This window comes from Jaculus jaculus, chromosome 6 (genome assembly GCF_020740685.1).
Source record: "Jaculus jaculus isolate mJacJac1 chromosome 6, mJacJac1.mat.Y.cur, whole genome shotgun sequence".
NCBI lineage: Eukaryota > Metazoa > Chordata > Mammalia > Rodentia > Dipodidae > Jaculus > Jaculus jaculus.
In genome coordinates, this window is record NC_059107.1 from 110,725,145 (window position 1) to 110,752,746 (window position 27,602).

Genomic DNA, 27,602 nt, shown 5'->3' on the forward strand with positions numbered 1-27,602 from the left:
TAACTGAGCTATATAGTACCAGAATTCCAGCTTTTACAAGTTAATTCTATAAATTATTATAGTCTAAGAGGATAAAAAGGTTATGTATCATTTTTTATATCAGTTTGTCAGGTTTTATTGGATTAACTTGAATAATAGTGTCCTTTCCCCTATCTGCTGAGAAAGTAGAAATTACTATAAAGTTTTGCTTCCAGTTCAGTAATTTTCTAGTTCCGTGAATTTCAGTTTTATTGCATGTGAGCTACTTAAAAATAATTGACTCTTGAGCTGGGGAAATTGTTCAGTAGTTACTTGCCTGCAAAGTGGTACCTGCATGGGGCATGTGCATCCATTTACACACATAGAGTGAATTAAATAAACAAACTGAAACTATTGCCTTATCCATATGGGTTAAGTAAAATTGTCTAGGAATGGGGCTCAGAAACAGGTTGTATGCAGACAAGATTGAAAACCCGTTTCCTAGTTTTGTATTCTTTTTTTTTGGTTTTTTGAGGTAGGGTCTCACTCTGGTCCAGGCTGACCTGGAATTAACTCTGTAGTCTCAGGGTGGCCTTGAACTCACGGTGATCCTCCTACCTCTGCCTCCCGAGTGCTGGGATTAAAGGCGTGCGCCACCACGCCCGGCTCTAGTTTTGTATTCTTGAGCCAGATGATAGTTTAGATTTCTGTAGTACTTACCTTAAATAAGGCTTAAAATGTATCTGAGTCTAAATGTTAGAACTTTACATTGAAGTTTTATTGTGCATAATAGTTATTTCTCTTATTTAAAAGGTATGTCAGAAATTGGGATTTTTGTCATTAGAAACATGTCTTGAGTTTTCTCTTTTTTATATTTCTAATAGATGCTAACATTTTTAATGTTGGTACGACTCTCTACCCTTTGTCCAAGTGCAGTACTACAAAGATTGGACCGACTTGTTGAGCCATTACGTGCTACGTGTACAACTAAGGTAATCGTTGATAGGTATCATCGTAGGGTACATTTGTTGTAGGGCTTGGCTGTGTGCTAGAATGTATTATCTATTTTCCTGTAATATGGAGAATAAAATGCTAAAATCTTGTGACCATGAATTTTACAAAATTGAGTGCATCTGTATGTGTGCGTGCGTGCGTGCAGAGGGCTGGGTCTTGCCAAACTTAACAGCACATTCTATCCTTGAACTCTCAAATTCTCTTGCCTCAGCCTCTCAAATGCAAGGATTACAAGCATATGCCACCATTCCTAGCCCATGGATTTGTGTGTGTTTGTTATATAGAATTTCTCACTTAAAAATAATCAAGAAATACCTTATTTCTTTTTTGGTACTTTATAATTTCAGGATTCCTAGCTTGTTCTTTTCTCTGGCTTTTCAAATTTAATCCTTCCAGTTTTCTACTTTAATTCTTTGAGAGGAGTGTTGGTATTAATTTTACTTCAAAAGTCTGGTTAGAATTCATTAGTGAGTTCATACGGTCCTGGGCTCTTCTTTGTTGGGAAAATCTTTTTTTATTTATATGCAAGCCAACAGAGATAGAAAAGAGACAGACAGAATGGATGGACTTGCCAGGGCTTTCATCCACTGCAAATGGACTCCTAATGCATGTACCACTTTGTGCATCTGGCTTCATGTGTGTGCTGCTGAATGGAAGTCTGTTTATTAGGCTTTTCAGGCAAGCCCTTTACATGCTGAGCTGTCTCTTCAGCCCGGGAGAATCTTTATTTCTGTTTTAATCTTACTGTTTCTTAGAATTCTCTTAGAAATAGATTTTGGTTTAATTTTATAGGTTATATTTGTCTAAAAATCTGCCTATTTCTTTTGGAATTTCCATTTTATTAGAATACTTTCCCACAGTATTCCTTGGTGATTTTCTGGATTTCAGTGGTATCTGTTATAATAGTTCCTCTTTCAGCTCTAGTTGTATTAGTTTTGGTCTTAATTTCCATATCACTAATCTCAGTTCTGATATTTACTATTTCTTACTTTTCTAAACGTTTTGTTCTCAAACTGACCTGAAACTTGTTATATTGGTCAGGCTGACTTAACTCTTTTTATTTTTTTCCGGGTAGGGTCTCACTCTAGTTCAGGCTGACCAGGAACTCACTGTAGCCCACGCTAGCCTTGAACTCATGTCAGTTCTTCTGCCTTAGGCGAGCTTAACTTTTTTGTTTGTTTGCTTATTTTTGTTTTTTGAGGTAGGGTCTTACTCTAGCCCAGGCTGACCTGGAATTTGCTCTGTATACTCAGGGTGGTCTTGAATTCAAGATGATCCTCCTAACTCTGCCTCCCGAGTGCTAGGGTTAAAGGCATGTGCCTTCATGCCTGGCATAGAGTTAATGAGGTTTTTGTTTTTTCCAGGTAGGGTTTCACTTTAGTCTAGACTGACCTGGAATTCACTATGTAGTCTTAAGAGTGGCCTCAAACTCACAGTGATCCTCCTACATCTGCCTCCCAAGTGCTGGGATTAAAGATATGCACCATTGTGCCCAGCCAGGCTGACTTAACTCTTGATTCTTGAGTACATCATTAGGCTAGTTGAGTGGGGGTGGAGTGATCTTGGATTTATTGCCCAGAGGACAACCCTAGATCTCATTCTTCAGGTAGTGTCCACCTTTTTAGAGGCACAGTCTTTGACTGGCCTGGAGGCTGTTACAGAAGTATCACCATGAATTCAAGGCCAGACTGGGCTAGAGTTAGACCCTGCATCTGAAAATATAAAAAAAAAATTAAAGAACACCAAAAGAATGATTGAATCTTTGAATGGGCAAATGAACTATTATCTACGTGGTTTATATATATACACATACATACATACACATATATATGTATATATGTATACACATGTATATATGTATAGGCATGGAATATTTTATGGTGTTTGAAGAGTAGTGACTAGCAAGATAGCAAGTAGGAGTTTGTAAGCAGATAAGACTTAAGTTCTACTCTTTTTGTTTCGACTATGGAGGCTATTTTCTGTTCTTATAACAAGGCTTTGGGTAAAATATTTCCTTAAAGGGAAACACTATTTTCAAAAGAAGTTTAAGATCCACTGTACTTCATTCGTTGTGCTGTGTAGACTTATAAGACAGTAGCTTTGCTTTATTTAACCAGAATTCTTGTATGCTTAAGTTGTGTTCACGTAAGAGCTGTGTGTTCAGCATGTAATAATCTTAGTTCACTTTGTATTGCAGGTAAAGGCAAACTCAGTGAAGCAAGAGTTTGAAAAGCAAGATGAATTAAAGCGATCTGCCATGAGAGCAGTAGCAGCACTTCTAACCATTCCAGAAGCAGAGAAAAGTCCACTGATGAGTGAATTCCAGTCACAAATCAGTTCTAACCCTGAGCTGGCAGCCATCTTCGAAAGTATTCAAAAAGATTCATCATCCACTAATTTGGAATCAATGGACACTAGTTAGATGTTTGATCAACATGGGGACCATTACATTTGACCATACAATGCACTGAATTGACAAGTTAATCATAAACATGGGAAGAGAAGTGTCTAAAAGCTTCAGAATGTTCCACTTTTTTTTTCTTCATGGAGAATTTGTTCAGCTTTCTTCCATTGTTTTTGTAGCATTTATTTCAGAAATATGTATTTCCATAATCCAGACGTTGTAAAGCCACTAATGGCTTAGTGGTTAGGACAACATTAAAAGTGGAAACTAAAAGTTAGGATTTTATGGAGTGTGGAGATAGGGTCCAGTATCTATTTGCTCTGTAATGTGTAGGATTAAAATGTTAAAATTTTGTGACCATGTATTTCTTTGTTTTATAAATTTTCTCATTTAAAAATCAAAAATTGTGCAAGAGAAAAACCATGTTTCTTTTTCTTGTATGACTTTCATGTTTCAGCAATATAAGTTGATATTTAACTGGCAGACAAGAATATCCATATGTCTTGTTTCAGGGGGTTGGCAGTTTAGAAAAGATAATAAGGTGTCATTTTTTAAAGGATTAACAATAATCCTGTTGCACACACTAATTTTGCATGAGCAAGTTTACAAATATATATTGCCTGTAAAACAGCATGTGCAAATTACTCAGTACAAGTTAAAATAAGTATTAGTGCAATTTTCAGATATTTATTTTTGCCCAGGAAACATTATCTGGTGAGAAGGAGTAAACTTTTTGAAATTTTGGTTTTCTTACTGCCAGTGTAAATTTGCAAATATTTTCAGCAAATCAAGACAGTAATAATTTGCCACTTTTTTTCTATTACAAGTTTTCTTACACATTTAAAACTTAAAAATTTAAGTACTTAGTTTTTCTTAGTTATGCATTTGTGTACATGTGTTTACATCTAGAATTCTCAAAGCCAGATTTTTCTTTTCATTCCTGTTGGATGTTTGCATTCATTATTGAAAGATGCAAATACAATATGCTTTTGAATTTATTTTTAGGAAATTTGTGAAGCCAGCTGTCACAGGTTTTTGTTAGCTAACAATATTTTCTTTGAGTCAGAATTTTTTCCCATCCCTTGTAGAGCTAATTTACATATTGTAATGGGTAAGTGTTAACTGCTTTTCTGATTAAGGTATCTCTGCTGGGTGAGCAAAGCTTTTGCAGTACCTTTTATTGTAGTGGAAATTTTATCTACATATCATTCAGTGAGCTCATTTTACACTGTAGCCTCTTCCTTCAAATTTGTGGTGCTCCTGTAACAGTAAGAACTATTCTGAAATAAAAGACATCTCCTAATGCTGTGCAAATATAGTTTACATGTATTGAAGGAGGCAGTTGTTAAATTAAGTGACCAATTTCAAGTAATCAGATAATTGAAAACTGCACCCTAACTTTTAAAACTGTGAATTTAAAATACATTTCCTGCTGTATTACCTGCTTTAATAATTGGATATGTAGTAGCTTTACTTTATCACAATGAGGTTATTAGAGTAACAAACAGCTTAATCTTGAGTCTTTAGATGGTAGTGCAGAAGACATTGCTATTAGTAAGGATTTTGATCCATACATTGACATGGAACATTATGTGAAGTCCATGCCATGTCAAAATATGGCAGGTAATCTTACACCATAATTTGCATAAGCTATAATAGCAATTGATTTTGAGATGTTAGTATATTATGTACTATATGTTACCTTGGTACAGATGTTGTAGGTATATTTAAATTTTAACATGGTTTCACAATAAATTGAATATTGCAGGTTCCAATATTGAACAGGAGATTTAAGTATACGTTTTAGTTAATTGCTTAAAGATAAATCCAAACACTTGTGCTTTTGTTGTGTTCTGCTCTGTTTAGTCTTCTAAGTCAGCTCATTTTCTGCAGAGCTGAAAGTACTGTACTGAAGAAAATAGACACTGCTTTTATGGTTTTAGTGTTAACATACCTTAGACATACACATACATCCTGAGTAATACTCAGGACTTAAGTTCTGGGTCACATTGGTTAAGTCCTTGCTTCTAGTGAAGATGTCCAAATTCTGGAATGGAAATTGCAAGGTGCTGACTGTCATGACTCATGCTGCTTACTGGAAGTGATAGGAGTTTCTGCTTGCTTTTGACATATGGAGGTTCTGAAAAATTAGTATTATAAGAGCAAGCTGCTGGCTGGTTTTCACAAATATATTTACATCATTTAGATCCATCTGATGCTTTTTTGAAGAAAGCTTAATGTGAAATTGAGTTTTGAATTTAGGTTGTTATACAAAAACAGTAAGGTAGAAAAGAAATTAAAAATTTATTTATAAAAGTCAGTTGAATTGAAAGATGATATTTAAAAGTAATCATGTATTTTACTAATATCTGACAGTTGCTTTAAACCGTTAACAGAATTCTGTTGGAATGTGATTTTATTAAATGTATATTTACATAATTTGACCATATTTAAACAACTAAATTAGTTATTTTTTGCTACACATTCCTTGAGTAAATAAGAAATAGCAGGGGTGGCATATACTGTTAGCCAGTTCTAGATGTTCTGATATTTTTGTGTATAGCTGAGCCTTGGGCATGATTGCTTAGTCATGACTGAAGCTCAAAATGATTAAGTATACAAAATTCTCAGCCATTGAATTCATCTAACTTGTTAATAAGCCTTTCAAGCTATATTCAGTTACGTGACAAGCTGTATTGTAAAGGTTTATAATTGCAGTTAACATTTTCTGCCCACATTTAAGTTGTACTGAGTCTTCAGGAGGTTAAAGTGGGAAGATTGGGAGTTGAAGGCAAGCATGGGTTACATAGTGGGACTCTTGTCTCCAGCAAATAAGATTTGAATTCTAGCTCTATTTTTAATTGAATCTGAATTTTCAAGCCACTATCACCCTAGTTTAATTATTTCTTTTTGAAATCTTATAATTTTATTTATCTTCTGTATAACAGAAAATTGACATGTTATATTGTGTGGAAAAAAATTTTTCTTGGTTTACCTGACTTTTCAGTTACAATTCCTTTGTAATCTTGGTTGCAAAAGGAGCACAATGGAAATCCTTGGCCATAAATTCCCAAAAGCTTAGCGGACAAAGCTGTTTACTTATAAAAAAAAAAAAAAAAAAAAAAAGGTAAAGTGAAATCATGTTTTGTTCCTTACCATTACAGTAAGTGCTTGTTTTCCTATTAATACTAGAAAGGATTTTGTGAATATCTGTACCATGGCTTTATGGTTCCAGCTTTTGTTAAGTAGTTTTGGTCTTTATGTTAGGAAGCTAGCTTAGTCTCCAAGGTGATTGAATTTTCATAGAGCTTTTGTAGAGCCAATATTAACTGAAACTACCAAAGAGTTAATGCATATGATTATGCTTTTATAGACCTACAATATCAGTGAGTCAAATATCCAAGTGGTTTTAGCAGATAAAAGTTCTGTTTTAGAGCCTTGCCCTCATACCTTTAAATTCTGACCTTAGGTCTCTGTCTGGGATGGTTTGGCAAATTTAATTGATTGGTTTAGGTCTTCAGAAGAGAGAAAGAAAACCTTGAAACAAAATTCTTACCGATTTGGGAATATTAGAATTGGGATATTTAGTTATTATTAGTAACAGCTGATGGGCATTGATTTTACTGTGGAATACTCAAAAAAGCTACAAAGACTGGTACTTTGTATGCTGCCAGGGATCCCTGTATACTAATAACCTGTAACCTATTACTCTGAAAAGCTGTTAATCATTCCATAAATATTTCATGTTGAAACATGATAAAGCTCAACTGTTAGGTGAGGGCCGCTGAACGTATGCAATGCTGGTGTGCTTGTTTTCCCTAGTATAGCCTACTCAAGACAAGCATATTTGCCTCATCACCATATGTAAACTAAGTTAGACTTTCCTTTGAAATTTGGAAATAAGTTCAAGCCTCCTTATTCTAGAAACAAAATCCATCTTTTCCTTCAGAATTTATACTGTAGTTTAAAAACTGTTAGGTAAGGAGTTTGAATGTTGACACTATTAACATTTTGCCCTTGGGGTTGTGGGTTGTGTTGTGCACATTATAAGATAGTAGCAACACCTTGATGTCACCGTCTAAATGCAAATAGTACCACTCTTGGTTGTAGCTACTGACGTGACTCAGTGTCCAAATGGGGGGAGGTGGCATGGCTTCAGTTGAGATCCACCATTTATAAAATTGGTTTTTGTTCATTTTTATTTATTTGAGAGTGACGGCGAGAGAGAGAGAGAATGGGCGTGACAGGGCTTCCAGCCACTGCAAACGAACTCCAGATGTGCACACCCCCTTGTGCATCTGGCTAGTGTGAGTCCTGGGAAATTGAGTCTTGAACCGGGGTCCAGGGTCCTTAGGCTTCCAGGCAAGCACTTAAGCCACTCTCTGCAGCCTGAGAACCATGATTTTTGAGAGTTTCTTTCATTCCTAGCAGCTGTTAATGTCCCAATGAAATTAAATAGGTATTTTTTTGAAAAAGGTACAGATATTATGTAAGCATGGGTTTTTCAGATACGTCTTTTTCATTTCCTTAAGTACTACATCTTTTTCTACTAATTAAAATTATCACAAAGAATTGAAAATGTGTTTCTAGACCATAGAAGATGACCACTCAATCTTTTAAATGGATGATCTCTAGTAAATCTCTTAATCTTTTCTTCTGGCTGCTAAGTGGCTTTCTGTATACTTAATAAAAATATGATTATAAGGAGGCTACTAGTGTAAAAATGGGGTGTGAGGCAGTGGTTATAAGTGCATTGAATTCAATGTGCTACCTACAGATGAGGCAGTGGCCACAGGGATTACACATTTGGATTCTTAATAAAGTCCAAGTAAATGGATTTTCAAAATTGTTAACTTTTAATGAGAAATTAGTTCATTAATTTGCCTTCTTGAAATAAAGACTTGTTTCCCAGGATGAGCAATTTCCTGTTTTTGCCAAGTCAAGATATTTTGCATGATTCTAAAGCAGTTTTGCTTTTTCTAGGATTAGTTCATTGTCAGAAACAATAAAATGATTCAGTATGAATCTTGATACCCGCATGGCATTTTGGAGACTACTGGCAGAAAACCTTCCACAAATTGCCTCTTTGAAACCAGACCATTGAATAAAGTAGCATTGAGGTTTCTAAATCATGTCAATTTACTTTGGAGAAAGGGCGTGAGCAAAAAAGACAATCACCTGTCACATAATATTGAAATATTAGGTCAATTTGTCAGGAGTTTGAAGAATGGTGACTAAGTTGGGAAGCCTTGAACACTTCATTGCATATTTGAAGGTTTTCTGTTTAAAATTTACATTAAAAAATTTAAATTCAGCAACCCATTCCAGCACCAAATTTCCTGAGTACCACTAAGCAGTCAAAGGAGCATGTGTGACTGCCTATATGAGAGCACAATTGAGCTGAAATGTCAGCTTTTGCATATTTATGTTTAACATGTATGCATTTTAAATGAAATGGACTGCTGTACAAAGTTCTCCACAGATAGTTGTACAACAAAATGACTGATTCGGAGTCTACATAGCATAGAAGGGAAGGAAGACGGAGTCACTACTTGGGTCATGACTGATTTCTATGTCCGAGGGAAAAGGTGAATGGATTCTGTGCTTTCCCTTCAAGTGGCATACCACTTTCAAGTATATTTTTTAATAAGCCAGCAGTTTCCCTAATGATATCAATGTACCCTCATTTAACATTCTAACCCTGTCAGTTTTGTTTTGATCCATTTTCACTGTTTCATTTCTTTTTTTATTTCAAAGTATGTTAATTTTTACTGAAGACATCTTTCAATTGCAAGAGCAAAAGTAAGTTGACAGAAGAATCTGCCAGGCACCATTTTAACCAAGAGGTCAAGGTTAACATGAATGCAGACATACCAGTATCCTATACCTCTTTTTATGTTGTAGCGAGAAAGGCATACTCTCAGTGTGTTCTTGATAACATATAACTTAAACCTAATCCTGAGAACACATCTAACTCATAGTGAGGGACATTTTTCAAATGCTTCAAAAATGTTAGGATGACGAGAAAAGAGAAGACTCAGGAACCTTTATGCACTAGAGAAGGAGGGGAAGTCAACAAAGCATGGGACTAACTTTTTGTTTTGATTTGATTTTTGTGGTTATGTGGGTCTTGAAATGCTGGCCAAGTACTCTTAACACTAAACTATATCCCAAGCCCTTAAAACTGCCTAAATTTTGGGTTCAGAGAAATCCTGTCTACTGGCTAATAAGCTGTGTGATCCATACCAACTTAGCTTCTGAGTCCCCATCATAATGGATACAATACCTATTTTCCCTTTAGGGCTGTTGAGAATTAGAAACAGCATATAGATGCTTGGGACATGGCATATATCAGCCATGTGATATATGTTCTCACTAATTTTTAAAATTAGTTATGTATACAGCCATGCTGGTACCATCTGTAGCCTCCCTCATTGGGGAATGTGGGTCGTGCATTGTGGGGTTAGCCACCAGTTATGGGCAAGAGGCAACTCTGCATAATGTCCCAACATGTGGCTCTTAACCCTCCTCCACTTTCTGTGAATTTCCCTGAGGCACATTGGGTTTGTTTTAGGTCTACTTCAGTGATGAGGTCTTGGGAGCCTCTCTGTCTCTAGATCTCTGGTTTGGTAGGAGTTGAGTGTTCTCTGTGTCTATCTCCCTCACCCTTATTCTGATACCAGGTTCACCAAGAAAGCAGCACTCTTGCTTATTTCCCCAATTACTCTATGGTTTCAGCTGGGGCTCTGGTGAGGTTTGATGGGCTGATTCTCTCCTCACGTTCTGCGTCCACCTTTCCTTTCCCAAGAGATGAGGTGTACTTAGGCAGACACCATGTTAACCGGAAGTCATTGTTTATTTTTTATCCTGTTCTTTTCTGATATTATACCATGACTTGGCAAATTACAATGATATATACTTATGGGGTATGGTGTGAAGTGATTAAAGCTAACACATCTGTTACCTCAAACAATAGTTTTGTGGTGACATTTGAAATCAACTCAGCAATTTTGAAACCTAAGTTACTATTAACTGTACTTACCAGGCTCACAAAAGCTTATTGTTCCTAACCAACTTTATAAGCACTATTTCAGACAACCTGCTGTCAAGCTGTAGTTTAGTTACTTTCATCCAGTTTGAACATAAACTCCACTATCGTCTACCTACAACCTATCAAGTTCTGTCTCACCCTCAAGTCACTCTAGCAGTGATCACTGACCAGCTACACGATTGCAAGCCATTTCCTCCCTGGCTCCTGGCTGGTTTTGTAAATAATCGCTTTGTACCATTACTTGTCCTCTTTCTACTTGACTAGACTTGCTCCCCTTTCCCCTTAATGTTAACTTACATCTTTACCAAGCAAATAGCCATTCCTTATCATCAATGCAATTATGACGTTTATCTTCATTCTTCTACAGAAAAACTTAAGTCCTTGCATCCTCACCCCAGAGATTGAGCTGTCATCCTTAGCTTAAGACCAGTCACTTTCCCATCTCTTTTAAAAGACTTTCAAATTTTAGGTTCATCTTCAAGATACCTTCTATCTGATTTTCTTTCTTAATTTGTCTTCATCTAACCTAACCTCTCATCTCTTTTGGTAACCCTGCAAAACAATTGGAATGAACACTGGGTGCTGACCTGTGTTATAGCACAATGAGACCAAATGCACCAGGATGAGAATCATCGGTAGATACAGCACCCACTGTGTTGCCTACCTCCAGAAGGTGGTGAAGAAAAACCAAAATCAGACATGTTAAGCATACTTGTTCCTTTTCTGGCAAAACCAAGAAGAGATGGCTCATGGGAATCTGGCATACTGGTTCCTATATCACAACTGGCTGGTGGGACTAGACCTAAATTGGCCCTCTGTCACAGTGAAGTCTGCTATCACTACCAGTTGAGACACCCCTAACCTACAATTAATGAATTCATTTAAGCAACAAAAACGCAGTGCCTTCTAATGTGAAAACATGGCAACTAGTCTTAAAAATCTTTCTTACTGATAGCTTTCATGCATGTACACAATGTATTTTGAACATAAACTCGTTTCGTTTGTTCCCCTTCCACTGAGCCCCTTCTTCCCAGCTAGCCTTCTGTTTTGGTATCTTTTGTATGTGTCTTCTATCCATGATGACATGCTTATTGGGCCTGGACAGTAGTCCCTTCCTTGATTCAGTCTTTTTCTTACTTGAGCTCTTTGTTAATACTAGTGTTGCTTACTCCCTCCTTGAAGTGATGTTGACTTCAGGGCATGACTGCCTTCAGGGAATTTCCTTAAAAGCTGAGTTGTGATTTCCCTGTCTTCATCAGTGCCCATTGCATCCCACTCCCATCCATTCAAGCTGGGAATCTGATAGTCATTGTGTGGATTTGGAAGCAGAAAGGACAAAGAACAGTGTTTGAATCTTGGCTGGCTTGGATGAATTAGGTTGCCTGTTTCTTTATGACGTGGGAGAAAATAATATCTCAAAGGAGTAATGTGAGAATTCAATGGAATATTTGCAAGTCATTCTAAGCAGTAGTAGTTAGTACATACTAATTGCTATGCATTTGTTAGCTTTTAGCAATCTGCCCATTTTATTTTCAAAATATTAATTACAACTACCCCACTACTCACTTCTTCCTTAACTGTTGGTTGCTGCACATGCCTCCTAGATAGCTGTATCTGTATCCATTCAGCAAGTTTTACACAAGTAGCCAAATGCCATTGGCAACAAAGGAAGAGATTACACCGATATCAAGAAGCTTGCTGGTTACCATGAGAAGAAAATCCGGAAGTGCCATAAAATTGCATTTCATGAGTTTATAAGTCATGGGGAAGATGAAATTTGTTTTTTGTTGTTTTGAGGCAGGGTTTCACCCTAGCTCACCTAGTCTCAGGGTAGCCTCGAACCCTCAGTGATCATCCTACTTCTGCCTCTGCTAGGATTAAAGGTGTGCGCCACCACACCCAGCTGAAATGTTTTGAGAAGTGAGGCATAGTTATAAAACGTGGTTCCCAAATAAGTATGTCTCACAATCTTCTACAGGGCTCAATATATACTGTTAAAAATAGATTGCTGGGCGGCAGCAGTGCACCAGAAAGCCGCCAGGCTCGGCTCAAGCCACGGGAAAAGCCAGGTGAGGGGAGCTTCCACTCACACCAGAGCTATTCACAACTTGAAATGTGAAGGGAGAGTGGCAGTAAACAATGGAGGAGGAGATCACAATGTAGAAGAACATGAGGAACAGTGAGAGAACTAGAGCAGCTAGGGCTCCCTCCCCTCCCTCACCGCCTGTGCCCAGCTCTAGTGAACAGAGCAGCGTCCTGGGACCTGGCCACGCCAACTTGAGCTGACAGCGGGACCCAAGCAGGAGCAGAACCTGGCAGCAACATCAGTGGCTCCGGCACCAGTGACAGCGGCCCCAGCAGCAGCGGCAGATCCAGGAGCAGCAGCTTCAGAGGCAGCAGTGGCAGATCCAGCAGCAGCAGCTTCAGTGGCAGCAACGGTGGCTCCAGCAGTGGCAGCTACAGCAGCAGCAGCAGAGGCAGCAGCAGCGGTGGACCCAGCAGCAGCAGATTCAGCAGCAGCGGCAACAGATCCAGCAGCGGCAGCTTTAGCAGCAGCAGTTCCAGCAGCGGGGGATGCTGATCTGTAGGGTCACAGTTGCCAGGCTTGGTTTGCTCTGCAGGAAAAGCCAGTGTCCAGCTCCAGAAATCAGAACAGCAGGCCAACAAACCAGGCAGCAACTTGACTGAGACCAAAATCATCCAAGGTAACTGGGATTGCACCAGGGAAGGGTCTCACTTGGTCACAAGCTGACTTGGATCCCTCAACAGACCAGAAATCTTAACCTCTTTCTTGATAGAGGATCTGGTTGTTATAATAACTAGTCTTGCATAAATACTCGGGGCTGTTTTTGATTGAATGTGTACAGTGTTCAGTTAAATTTTAGAATCTACCTGTATTTTATTCCACTCAGCCTACTTGAATACTCCCATAGCAGGGAAACTCAACCCCTAGGAACACCTTTGTAGATACTCTGAGAGTCTTAAGAGCCACACCTAACACCTTAAGCTCCTACCCTGAAAATATATAACATCAAATCAATTGATACAGCTAAGAATGCCTAGCTAGCTAGAAAATCCAAGCATTAACTTAATCCAAGATACAAAAATATACACATTGTAACACAAGAAACACTAAAAAGCAAGACAATAATCCACCTAAAAGTATTAATGCATCAGAAATGACCTCCAGTGAGAACGAGTTAAATGCCTGAGAAAGATTTCAAAAAAATGATTGTAAATATGTTCAAAGAGGTCAAAGAAAAAAATCAAAGGAATCAAAGAGGAAATCAAAGAGGATGCATGTCACCAATTTAATGAAATAAAGAAGTCAATACAAGACATAAATAAGGAAATAGAAGTAATAAAGAAAAACCAGTCAGAATTACTAGCAATGAAGAACACAGTTAATGAAATAAAAAACTCTGTAGAAAATCTCACCAGTAGAATGGATGAAGGAGAGTTCAGAATATCTAAGCTAGAAGACCAGGTGGCAGGTCTAATACAGTCCAACAAAGAGGAAGACAAACTTATAGAAAAGTATGAATGGGAATTTCAAGATATCTGGGACACTATGAAAAGATCCAATATAAGAATTCAGGGCATAGTAGAAGGAGAAGAATTCCACTCCAAAGGCATAGTAGGCATCTTCAACAAAATCATAGAAAACTCCCCCCAAATTGGGAAAGAGGTGTCAATGCAGATACAGGAAGCCTTTAGAACCCCAGCCAGACAAAACCTGGAAAGAACCTCTCCTAGCCATGTTATAATCAAACTTCAAACACACACACCAAAGAAAAAATGTTGAAAGCAGTTAAAGAGAAAAATCAAGTTACCTACAAAGGCAAGCCTATCAAGTTTACAGCATATTATTCAACACAACTTTAGAAGCCAGAAGGGCTTGGAGTGATATATTCCAAGTGCTGAAAGGTAACAACTGTCAGCCAAGGTTACTTTATCCTGCAAAGCTATCCATTCAAATAGATGGAGAAATAAGGACATTCCATGACAAAAGCAGGTTAAAGGAGTATTTGAAGACAAAACCAGCTCTACAGAAAATACTTGATAGAATCCTCCATGCTGAAGAAAAGGAAAAGCACACATATAAGGAACCTAGAAAAACCAAGCAATACTCAAATACTAGTTAACACAAGAGAGCACAGGTAGAACCAGAACCACAAAAAAAAAAAAAAAAAAAAAGCAAACATAAATATACAACTTTCAATAATATCTCTTAATATCAATGGCCTCAATGCCCCACCCAAAAGACATAGGTTTGCAGACTGGGTTAAAAAGCAGGATCCTACAATTTGTTGTCTCCAAGAAACTCACCTTTCTACAAAGGATGGACATTATCTTAGGGTGAAATGTTGGAAAATGGTGTTTCAAGCAAGTGGGCCTAGAAAACAAGCAGGGGTTGCTATCCTAATATCTGACAAGGTAGACTTTAGTCCAATGTTAGTCAAGAAAGATAAGGAAGGTCACTTTATATTGATTAAGGGCACACATTATAATCCTAAACATATATGCACCTAACATGGGGGCTCCCAAATTCATCAAACAAACACTGTTAGAACTAAGGTCACAGATAACACCAAACACAGTGGTGGTGGGTGACTTTAACACCCCACTCTCATCAATTGACAGGTCATCCCGGGAAAAAATAAACAGAGAGGCATCTGGACTAAATGAGGTCATAGAAGGAATGGACCTAACAGATATATACAGGACATTTCATCCAAATGCTGCAGAATATACATTCTTTTCAGCAGCACATGGAACATTCTTTAAAATAGACCATATATTAGGACACAAAGCAAATCTTCACAAATTCAGGAAAATTGAAATAATTCCTTGCATTCTATCTGACCACAATGGAAATAAACTACAAATCAGTAGCAAGAAAGGCTATACAGCATACACAAAATCATGGATTCTAAACAATACACTAGTAAATGATGAATGGGTCAATAAAGAAATCAAGAAGGAAATCAAAAAATTTACAGAGTCAAATGATAATGAGAACACAATATATCAAAATCTCTGGGACACAATGAAGGCAGTTCTAAGAGGCAAATTTATAGCCTTAAGTGCCTATATTAAGAAATTAGGAAGGTCGCAAGTAAACGACCTAATGCTTCACCTTAAAGCCTTGGAAAAAAAAGAACAAGAAAACCAAAAATCACTAGACGGGAAGAAATAACAAAGATTAGGGCAGAAATTAATGAAATAGAAATAAACAAAACAAAACAAAAAAAAATCCAAAGAATCAATGAAACAGAGAGTTGGTTCTTTGAAAGGATAAACAAGATTGATAAACCCTTAGCAATTCTGACCAAAAGAAAGAGAGAAGAGACACAAAGTAATAAAATTAGAGATGAACAAGGAAACATCACAACAGATTCCAGAGAGATTCAAAAAATCATAGGGACATACTATAAAAGCATATACTCCACAAAGTATGAAAATCTGAAAGAAATAGATGATTTCCTTGATTTATATGACCTACCTAAATTAAATCAAAATGAGATTAATCACTTAAATAGACCTATAACAAGCATGGAGATACGAAAAGTTATCAATAACCTCCCAACTAAAAAAAGCCCAAGCCCAGATGGATTCACTGATGAATTTATCAGACCTTCAAGGAAGAGCTAACACCATTGCTTCTTAAGCTTTTCCAGGTAATAGAAAAAGAAAGAATTCTACCAAACTCCTTCTATGAAGCCAGAATCACCCTGATACCAAAACCAGGCAAAGATAGAACAAAAAAGGAAAATTACAGACCAATCTCCCTCATGAACATAGATGCAAAAATTCTCAACAAAGTATTGGCAAACAGAATACAAGAATATATCAAAAAGATTCACCCTGACCAAGTAGGCTTTATTCCAGAGATGCAGGGATGGTTCAATATACGCAAATCTATAAATGTAATACACAATGGGTTGAAGGACAAAAATCACATGATCATCTCATTAGATGCAGAGAAAGCGTTTAACAAAATCCAACATCCCTTCATGATAAAAGTCTTATAGTGACTGGGAATAGAAGGAACATATCTCAATATAATAAAAGCTATTTATGACAAGCCTACAGCCAACATATTACTAAATGGAGAAAAACTGGAAGCTTTTCCACTAAAATCAGGAACAAGACAAGGGTGTCCACTGTCCCCACTTTTATTTAATATAGTTTTGGAAGTCTTAGCGATAGGAATAAGGTAAGAGACACACATAAAAGGCATACAAATTGGAAAGGAAGAGATAAAGTGATCATTATTTGCAGATGATTCTATACATAAAGGACCCTAAAGACTACTAGCAAACTGTTAGAACTGATCAAAGCCTACAGCCATGTAACAGGATAAATACACAGAAATCAGTAGCCTTCATATATGCTAACAACAAACACACAGAGGATGAAATCAGAGAATCATTCCCATTCACAATTGCATCCAAAAAAATAAAGTACCTTGGAATAAACCTTACCAAGTAAGTAAAGGATCTCTACAATGAGAACTTTAAAACACTCAAGCAAGAAATTGCAGAAGACACTAGAAAGTGGAGAAACATCCCTTGTTCCTGGATGGGAAGAATCAATATTGTAAAAATGGCAATCTTGACAAAAGCAATTTACACATTTAATGCAATCCCTATCAAAATTCCAAAGGCATTCTTCATGGAAATAGAAAAAACAATCCAAAAATTCATTTGGAATCACAAAAAACCTCGAATATCTAAAATAATACTGAGCAACAAAAATAAGGCGGGTGGTATCACCATACCTGATTTTAACCTGTACTACAGAGCCATGGTAACAAAAACAGTGTGGTACTGGACAAAAACAGATATGTAGATCAGTAGAACAGAATAGAGGACCCAGATGTAAGTCCAGGTAGCTATAGCCACCTGATATTTGACAAAAATGCCAAAAATACTCATTGGAGAAAAGATAGCCTCTTCAGCAAATGGTGTTGGGAAAACTGGATATATATCTGCAGAAGGATGAAAATAGATTCTTCTCTCTCTCCATGCACAATAATTAAGTCCAAATGAATTAAAGACCTTAACATCAGACCTGAAATCTAAAACTGATAGAGGAAAAAGTCGTGGAAACCTTTCAACATATTGGTCTTGGCATAGACTTTCTGAATACAACCCCAATTGCTCAGGCAATAAAACCACAGATTAATCACTGGGACCTCATGAAATTATAAACATTTTGCACTGCAAAGGACACAGTGAAAAAAGCAAAGAGGCAACCTACAGAATGGGAAAAAAATCTTCATCAGCTATATATCTGAAAGAGGATTAATATCTAGGATATACAAAGAACTCAAAAAGTTAAATCATAAGGAATTAAACAAGCCAATCAAAAAAATGGGCTCTGGAGCTAAGTAGAGCATTCTCAAAGGAAGAAATACGAATGGCATATAAGCATCTAAAAGTGTTCTACATAACTAGTCATCAGGGAAATGCAGATTAAAAGTACATTGAGATTCCATCTCACTCCTGTCTGATTGGCTACCATCATGACAACAAATGATCATAAATGTTGGCGGGGATGTGGAAAAAGAGGAACCCTTCAACACTGCTGGTGGGAATGCAATCTGGTCCAGCCATTGTGGAAATCAGTATGGAGGTTCCTAAAACAGCTAAATATTGATCTACCATATGACCCAGCTATAGCACTCCTAGGCATATATCCAAAGGACTCATCTCATTTCTTTAGAAGTACGTGCTCAACCATGTTTATTGCTGTTCAATTTTTAATAGCTGGGAAATGGAACCAGCCTAGATGTCCCTCAATTGATGAGTAGATAATGAACATGTGGCACATTTATACAATGGAGTTCTACTCAGCGGTAAAGAAAAATGAAGTTATGAAATTTGCAGAAAAATGGATGGATCTGGAAAGGATTATACTAAGTGAAGTAACCCAGGCCCAGAAAGCCAAGTGCCACATGTTCTCCCTCATATGTGGATGCTAGGTACAGATGATTGGGCTTCTGCGTGAGAAGGAAAATACTTAGTAGCAAAGACCAGTAAGTTAAAAAGGAGATATAAAGGGAAGAGAAAGGAAGGGAGGAGGGTACTTAATAGGTTGGTATTGTATATATGTAAGTACAATGATTGAGATGGGGAGGTAATATGATGGAGAATGGAATTTCAAAGGTGAAAGTGCAGAGGGGTTTGAGAGGGTATTAGCATGGGATGTTTTTTATAATCATGGAAAATGTTAATAAAAATTGTGAAAAGAAAAAATAGATTGCTGAGTTCTGTAGATTGTAGTGGAACCCAATTAATTCATATTTTAGTGTATTTTGGGCCCTGATGGTGCTTCCTAAGTATATACTGAACACCACTGCATTGAGGTGCCTAGAATACTAATTCCCCTAAGTACTGAGGAACAGTGGTCCTTCTCATTTTACATATTTGCCTCATGTCTTTCAGTGGGTACTTTTGCCCTCAGGGTAAGTGCAGTTCCTTATCTGCAGCTGTATGTCATACCACCTCCTGTCCCACCTAAGGTTGATCTTTATCCTCTGGTCACTATGAAGTACTTCTCTGAGCTACCCCATTGTTCTTTTTCTTCCTGCTTTTCCTCAAGCCTTTTGCCTGGAAGGCTTTGTTTTTTCTTCCTCTTGCCTGGCTGGCTGCTACTGATAAGCTGAGTTACGATGTCCCTCTTAAGTGATGAGGGGATAACTTGAGGCCTAACTTCTCTGTCTGAAGCCTGGCTTTTCCAAAGCATGTAACCCAGATTTTGAAAACAGTTCTTTTTTGCAGATACTACTATTGATCACTGGTTCCTGTGCCATTGCCAGCAGTTATAGAAGAGGGGAGAATATGGCCAGAGCCAAGTGAACCAGCTGTGTGTACCTTCATGCTTTATGTATGGATGGTTTCTTCATGTAGCCCAGCCCCACTTACTATACACAGTAGCACAGCTTGACCTAAACTCCTAGTCATGGGTTTGACAAAAAGTAACCTTACCTTGTCTTGTGATGTTCTTTATTCATGTCCCCTGCTTTCTGCCTTAGAAATTTGTCAGGAAATTTGAAATTCTTTGACTTTTCCTCCTGTTCTACATTTCACTTTGGTTTCATTCCTTTTTATAGGTATTTACTATTTTCTCAGTATAATTTTGAGACAGAATAAATATAAGACTATGAAATATATCCACCCAATTAAGCTGCTGCTTTGTCTTCTCTTAGGCATTATGAGAAAACCTAATAGAGCTGTCAGAATTTCAGGATGTAAACCTGGGTTCAAATCTGCTTCATGGGAATAGGACTGTAGGCAAATTATCAGTGTCTCCAGCTCTTTCCTCACCAGTACAATGGAGCTTATAGGACAGACACAAAAGATTGCTGAGAAGATAACAACATGGAATATGGTTGTGAAGCAAGTATTCAAGAATATATTTTGAATATGTTCTTTCATGAATGACTGGCTTGAGACTTAGTAAATTTTTATGTGTTCATCCTATTGATTATTTGGGCTTTTCTCAATGACGGAAAGGTATGTAATTCAGTATAAGTGGAGAAGGAAAGATTTTAGGTTTTATGGCTTATTATTAGAAAAATGGCATACTTTATTAGGAAATCGAAGTATTAAAAGTATTAACAGACGGCTGGGTGTGGTGGTGCACGCCTTTAGTCCCAGCACTCAGGAGGCAGAGGTAGGATTGTTGTAAGTTCGAGACCAGCCTGAGAGTACATAGTGATTTCCAGGTCAGCCTGGGCTAGAGTGAAACACTACCTTGGGAAAAAAAAAAAATTAAAGAAAGCACTAACAACTAGTGTCTGAAATAGTGAAACAATTTTTTCTATAGTCTGAGTCTACATCACTAACATGCAGTCTTATATAACCTTGCTTAGGGTTTTAAAAGTATTACACACTTAGAGAACAGTAAAGTATAGACTAGAATGAGATTATCCCTATAAAAAATATACCTTAGGGGCTGGAGAGATGGCTTAGTGGTTCAGCGCTTGCCTACGAAGCCTAAGGACCCCGATTCAAGGCTCAATTCCCCAGGACCCACGTTAGCCAGATGCACAAAGGGGCACATGCGTTTGGAGTTCATTTGCAGTGGCTGGAAGCCCTGGCACACCCATTCTCTCTCTCTCTCTCCCTCTGCCTCTTTCTCTCTCTGTCTGTCACTCTCAGATAAATAAAGAAAAAAATTTAAAAATATACCTTAGCAAATTCTCATTAATTGTTAAATGTCCCTTTTAATCTCTATATCCTACTGTTCTGTGTATGTAATGGTATCCACAGAAAATTTTATCTATTTTCTAGTTCATAATCTTCATTTCATTTTTCTACCATGAAGCTTATTCATCTTCTTTTGAGCTTTAGTGAAAAACATTGCTTCAAGTCTGGATCTTCATGGGAGTAGGATTTTTAGCAAATTGGATGAAATACAGTAAGGGGTTGGGGAAAAATGAATGGAACTGTCTTACTGGAAAAATGGAACTGGGACATGTATCCACAGCTGATGTGTGTGGATCTGTGTTCCTACACCATACCCAAATTTGAGTGGAATTTCTATCTACTCTGCAAGTTTCTGGGTTCAGGAGAGTGGACAACCATTGACAGTGAGTTAAGAACAGGGTCCTCATCCTATATATGCTCCAACTAATAAGATGACATGGAGTTTCATGCAATTTGAATAGTGGGTTTTGTAATAGAATTAATTTTTAAGTAAGAAATAATTTAAGTATGCTGTAATTCACTGAAGGTATGCCATATGTTTGGGACAAGAGTCAGTTAGTAGTGAATAGATGAAAAATTGCAGCCTTCTTAAAGATTGCTGAGGAGGTAAAGCTTGCTGATAATTCCAGGGAGAAATAGCGTGAAACAAAAGGATAAAAAGAGGATAACAAGTTGAAGAAAAGGGCTGAAGGGATGGCTTAGCAATTAAGGCAAAGCTAAAGGACCTAGGCTTGATTCCCCAGGACCCACATAAGCCAGGTGGCACCTGCTTCTGGAGTTCATTTGCAGCTGCTGAAGGCCCTGGTGTGCCTATTCTCCATCTGTTGCTTTCTCAAATAAAAATATTTTAAAAAAATTTTAAGTTGAGGAATATCATAGAAAATATGAAGTGTTGTAAGTATGGTTTAATGAATTATCAAGAAGTGGATAAGTGGGGCTGGAGAGATCGCTTAGCAGTTAAGCGCTTGCATGTGAATCCTAAGGACCCCAGTTTGAGGCTCGATTCCTCAGGACCCACGTAAGCCAGATGCACAAGGGGGCGCACACAACTGGAGTTCGTTTGCAGTGGCTGGAGGCCCAGGTGCGCCCATTCTCTCTCTCTCTCTCTTTCTGCCTGCCTCTCTGTCTGTCACTCTCAAATAAATAAATAAAAATATTTTTAAAAAAAGAAGTGGATAAGTTGGGCGTGGTGGTGCATGCCTTTAATTCCAGCACTTGGGAGGCAAAGGTAGGGGAATCACCATGACTTCAAGGCCACCCTGTGAATTCCAGGTCAGCCTGTGTTAGGGTAAGACCCTACCCTGAAAAGCCAAAAAAAAAAAAAAAAAAAAAGTGGATGCACCCATGTGACCTTCACTCAGGTCAGGAAAGAACCCAATCCACAAGCTTCTCAATATCGTTACTGGTCTCTTTGTCTTGGTAGTGTGGGAGTACTAGAACTAAGACTTTTTTTTTTATTTTCTCTCCTTATGCTCCTTGCCTTTGTGGGCTGTCAGTTTCAAATAATTTGCATGTTCCCTCTAGACTAACAGATCAATGTCTCTAGTCAGATTATCTCTCCTGCACTTGAGCCTTCTACTTGAAATCTCTTCATTTGGATGTCTCATAAACTGATTCAGAACTGAACTCCTCATTCTCCCCCCTTTTAACTGCATTTGGTAACTGACATTCTCCATGACCTTGGAAGAATGTTCAGCTCACCTTTACCTTAACCATGGGCACTGTGAAGACATAAATTTAGGCTGTTGCAGCTAATTTTGGTAATTCACTAGGAAGTGATGGAAAAGTTCATGTCTTTTATGCTCGCATGATATTTTATTTTAATTTTTTAAAATTTGTTTTGTTTATTTGACAGAGACAGAGAAAGAGGAAGATGGATTGTCACACCAGGGCCTTCAGCTGCTGTTAACGAACTCCAGATGCATGCACTACCTTGTGCAGCTGGCTTACGTGGGTCCTGGGGAATTGAACTTGGGTCCTTTGGCTTTGCAGGCAAGCACCTTAACCACTAAGCCATCTCTCCAGCCCATGTGCTCACATTTTATTGATGTTGTGTGTTGTGTGCTTTTTCTCTGAGCCCTGAACATGACATTACATTTGGGAGGTTGCACACTGATGATCATTTTGGTTATTTTGTTTTATACACACACACACACACACACACACACACACACACAGCTTGTAAAACAATTGTTTTCCATTACATATATTTTTTAATTATGATAATAACTAATATTATTAATTAAGCCTTCACCATTGCCATATTTGCTGAGACTAATTCATTTTGTAACTAAATAATAGCAACAGCATTATCAATCACTCAACAATTACTAAGCACAAGCTTTGTGGCAAACATGAGAGAAGTGTTTTCTTATTTTTATTTTTATTGAATCTTCACAAAATCCTACCAAAAAGTAGTTGTTATTTCATTTTTAAAGTCTAGGAAAATAATTAGTGTGGAGAGCTGGAGAAGAGGCTCAGCAGTTAAGGCCTTTGATAACAAAGCCTGATGGCTTGGGTTTAATTCCTCAATACCCATATAAAGCCAGATGCACAAAGTGACACAGGCACTTGGAATTTGTTTGCAGTATAAGAGGCCCTGGTGTGCCCATTCCACCTCTACCTCCCCTCTTTCTCCTTACAAATAAATGAATAAAAATAGTTTAATAAAGAAAACAGTACTATGGAGATTTCATGAGGTCCCATAACTTGTGAATGGCAGATCTGGAATTCTACTTTGGGCTGCCCTCCTCTTCAGCCTGTGTATTTGACTGTTTGTCATACTTACTGTCTCTAGTTATCTACAGATGTCCATGTTGCTGAAAGGAAAAGCAAACCCTTAGAATTCTTGTGTTTCACATGGACAGGATTTTTCTTTTTTTTCTGTTGTTGGGGATAGCAGTTTGGACTTTAACCACGTTGTCAGTGCTTTAGCACTGAGCTACATTCCTAGCTCATGATATAATTCTGATCAGTTCCAAGCAGCCTGTGGGCTCATTGACCTTGCTGTAATATCATTTTATGTTGTTTAAGTTGGGGTAGGGGTAGTAAACAGTGAGGGATCCCAGCTGATGGTCACTTCTCAGCCAAGGACTGTGTCTGCTCTGATACTCATCAACAGAACCCCAGAAAAGAGAACTAACCACAAGGACAAACAGCAGATGAGATGCACAGTGACACTCCATTGTTCTGAAAGACGCTGATCACTTCAAAGACACTGAAACATGAAAGGACACTGGACTTAAGCCTGGTACCCCTAGCACCCTCAGCCCAACTCTACAATTTGGCATCTTTTACCACCTGCATGTGGCCTCCTGGTGGAGGAGCTTTTTAGTGCTGGAGGAGTCTAGGCATGCGCTCAGGAGTGCTCAGGAAGTGATGCGTGGGCACAGGAGGTAGCCCTCGCTCCACAGGCGCTCCTGCTGTGGAGGATGAAGGTGGCCAGCTGTCTCTCAGGGAAAATGGCTCCATACTATGCTGTGAATAAACAGGTACAGCCCATCACTGTGGATTCCAATGGGTCAGATCAGCTTGCAGAATGCCCAAAGGAGATGAGCTTTTTCTCATAATGGCAAGTTCAGATTTGGGGGTTGGAGGAATCTGAAAATATCTCCCAAGATGAAAGGTGAATCTGTTCTCACTATTTGCTGCACTGAGGCATGACCAGCACAGTGTCAAGTAGTTGAAGACACATTGCTGAGAGTCACCTCCATCCATGCTTTCCCTTGCTTGTGTAGACTCCGCAAACCCAAGAGAGCTAAGTAGACATAAAAGGTGATAGTTTTATGGTTAAAACAAAAGCAAACCCTGAACTACTTATAGCTGAAGCTGTAATTACCAGTGAAAAGTAATTTGATTTCCAAGGTGAAGGGGAAAAACACTTAAAAAAAAAAAGGCCTGCTACTAAGAAGCCCCGTCCTGCCCCAATCCACCCTTAGCATGACTGATGCTGTCACATCTAAACCCTTGCAAACCTAGGGGGAATGCCTCAGCGGAATGGGGACAAGGAGCAAGGGTATGATGGTACTAACATAGGATGTATCCATACAACTTTCTAATATACATATATTTGTTAATCTAACTTGGAACAAAGAAGACACCTTGTCCTTCCAGGCTGTGCTCTTCTAACATCTATGCACATTAGGATTCTAGTGGTGAGGCTACTCCTGTTGTCCTCCACAGTCACTGAACTCTATCAGTTCAAAGTGAGACGCTGAAGAGCTTTGAAAAGTGTGATTAATTCTGAGTTCCTTCTAAGCAGAGGAAGCTTGCCCCCATTTTATTACTTCTGAGTGAGGAGTGCACTAAAATTGCAGACCCAGACTAATTGTCTTGTGAGATTAATGATGAGCCTGGTGCTGTCATTACACTCTACTGACTTCCTGGCCAGCACGAGTTCACCTCTGAACTATGCTCACTGTGCTCCTGTTAGGCTGTGAGGTTTTAAACAGATCTGTGCTGCTGCCTCCCTGGGGAGCGCCTCTCCTTCCCATTTATTTTGATGAGGGTCATGCAGATGGGTCTATTGGATTCACGACATCCTAGTCTATTAGTTTCATTGTTTATTTGCTCACAGACAAAAATACTGAAAATAATTCGAGTGGAAAGAACAGACAGAAAACAGCAATAATTTCAAACAATTCTTTCACTTGACAATGTTCTTTAAATCCTTGGATGTGCTTGACAATGGAACAACGGGAGATGATAACAAGCTAACAAATGTACTCCAAATGGTAATAAGTGCTGAGAAAAAGCGGGGTAGATGTATTAAAAAAAAAAAAATATATATATATATATATATATATACATATATATATATATATATATATATATATATATATATATATATATACTTATTTTGAGAGAGTGAGGGAGAGATAAAAGCAGATAGAGTTAGGGTTAGAGAGTGGGTGTGCCAAGGCCCCCAGCCACTACAAAGGAACTCCAGATGCGTGTGCCACCTTGTGCATCTGGCCTATGTGGGTAACGAGGAATTATACCTGAGTCCTTAGACTTCACGAGCAAGTCCCTTAACTGCTAAGCCACCTCATCCACCCCAGTAGAGGGCAACTGAGGATATTGAAGGGAAGTCCTTTGGGATAAGGTGACAAGTGATCAGGGTCTTGAAAGAAGTGAGGCATGTCATGATGACAGAGCATTTCCTCAAAGGAAACAGAAGCCACACATACAATGGCCCTGGGGTAAGGGAAAGTGTGTTTAAAGAAGAGCCCAAAGGCAGGGTGGGGAGGGTTAGAGAGAGTGAGGGGAGGAGGCAGAGAGCAAGTCAGAGAAGCCTGGAAGATGTTTTGCTCACAGAGGCCTTCAGTCAGGGAGCCCTTAGAGAATACAGGGAGCTTAGTGCTCTGCTAACAAACTTTCACAAGCTTGTTTCTTGGGATGCTGCAGTTTATTTATGTCACACTTAAAAAAAAAATTTATTTGAGGGAGAGAAAGGCATATATAGAGAATGGGCCAGGGCCTGTAGCCACTGCAAATGAACTCCAGATGCATCTGCCCCCTTATGCATCTTGCTTACGTGGGTCCTGGGGAGTTGAACTGGGGTCCTTAGACTTCTCAGGCCTTAACTGCTAAGCCATTTCCTCAGCCCTTATGTCACACTTTTGGAGGTCTGAAATGGAGTCTTGGAAGCATATTAGTTTGCTAGTCTTTCCATACTAAGGTTCAAACTAGGCAGCTTATATCTCAAACACTTGCCATCATCCACTTCTGAGAACTAAAGTCTGAGGTCCAGGTCTCAGAGGGAGGTGGGGGAATAATTGTTCTCTACCTTTCCCTTCACCTCTGGTGGTCTGATGGCATCCTGCCACCTATCTTTTTGTGTGCCTTCAGCACAAGATGTTCTGTAGCTATGTTCAGATTTTCCCCTTTGGTAAGGCTTCTACGTTGTAGAAATTAGAGCCTCCTGTATGGACCTCAATTGAAGTCAGTGAATTCTGTAAAGAACTTGTCTTCAGAAAAATCAAATCAATGTGAAATGAGGTTAAGACTCTACTGTATCTTCCCTGGAAGAACACAACTCAATCCATAAACTTGGGCTTCAGTCAAGGTGGTAACAAGGTGTCATTACTGCTGAGGGACCTCAAGGAGAATCTTGACTTTCCCTTCCCCTAGGGACCACCTACATTTCTCAGTTTACTGTCTCTTCCCAGCAATTGCACCACTCCAGCCTTTCCTTCCAACCTTATATATTCCTCTGTGACTAACCTTATTGTTCCCTTTTATACAGACCCTTACATCTGGTAAAAATGGATTTCTCTACTTTATTTCTTACTGAATTAACACTTGCAAAGATTCTCTTACATATCCTGGGAAATCAGGGTTAGGGAATGGGACATTTTGGAGGGTCACTGTTCTATATATCTGAAAGGTTTGGAACAGAGAGTGAGGTAGGATCTGTGTTGTATTTTAAAGAATGACTCTTTCGGATCTCCTGTAGAGGAAGAGTTTGGAGCAGAAGACACACATTAGATGGCTGTGGCAGTGATAGTAGTGAAAGATACTGGTTCTTTGGACCAGAATAATAGAGTGGGAATTCTGAGCAATGGGTTTCCTGTGAATATTGGCTTGCCAGTGCGTTGTGTGAGAAATGGGGGAGAATAACAACAAACACCATATTGCCTCCTTTTCAGGATAACAGCAATTCACATTTATTTATCAATTTAAAAATGTCAGTATAACTACACACTACTTTCTTCATTGGAATCCCTAAAAACTATGTTGTGAATCATTTTTATATGAATTTTATATAGGTAAGATTAGAGAATCAGGCAATTTAAAACATAATATAAAAATTATTTGCATGGGGGAATGGACTGCATAAAAAGTAGAAATCTGGCCCAGCGTAGTGGCACACACATTTAATCCCAGCACGCAGGAGGCAGAGGTAGGAGAATTCGAGCTCACCTGAGACCACATAGTGAATTCCAAGGCAGCC

General features: G+C 38.4%; 1 protein-coding gene across 1 annotated transcript in view; it reads left to right on the forward strand.

Annotated features, from left to right (window-relative positions):
- Positions 1 to 4,679, forward strand: part of Cand1 (cullin associated and neddylation dissociated 1) — a 41,545-nt gene extending 36,866 nt beyond the window's left edge. The window contains exons 14-15 of the mRNA XM_004650075.3: positions 843 to 950; positions 3,170 to 4,679. Coding sequence (XP_004650132.2) covers positions 843 to 950; positions 3,170 to 3,394 — 333 coding nt within the window. The 3' untranslated portion in view covers positions 3,395 to 4,679. The remainder of the gene's footprint in view (positions 1 to 842; positions 951 to 3,169) is intronic.
- The last annotated feature ends 22,923 nt before the right edge of the window (positions 4,680 to 27,602 follow it).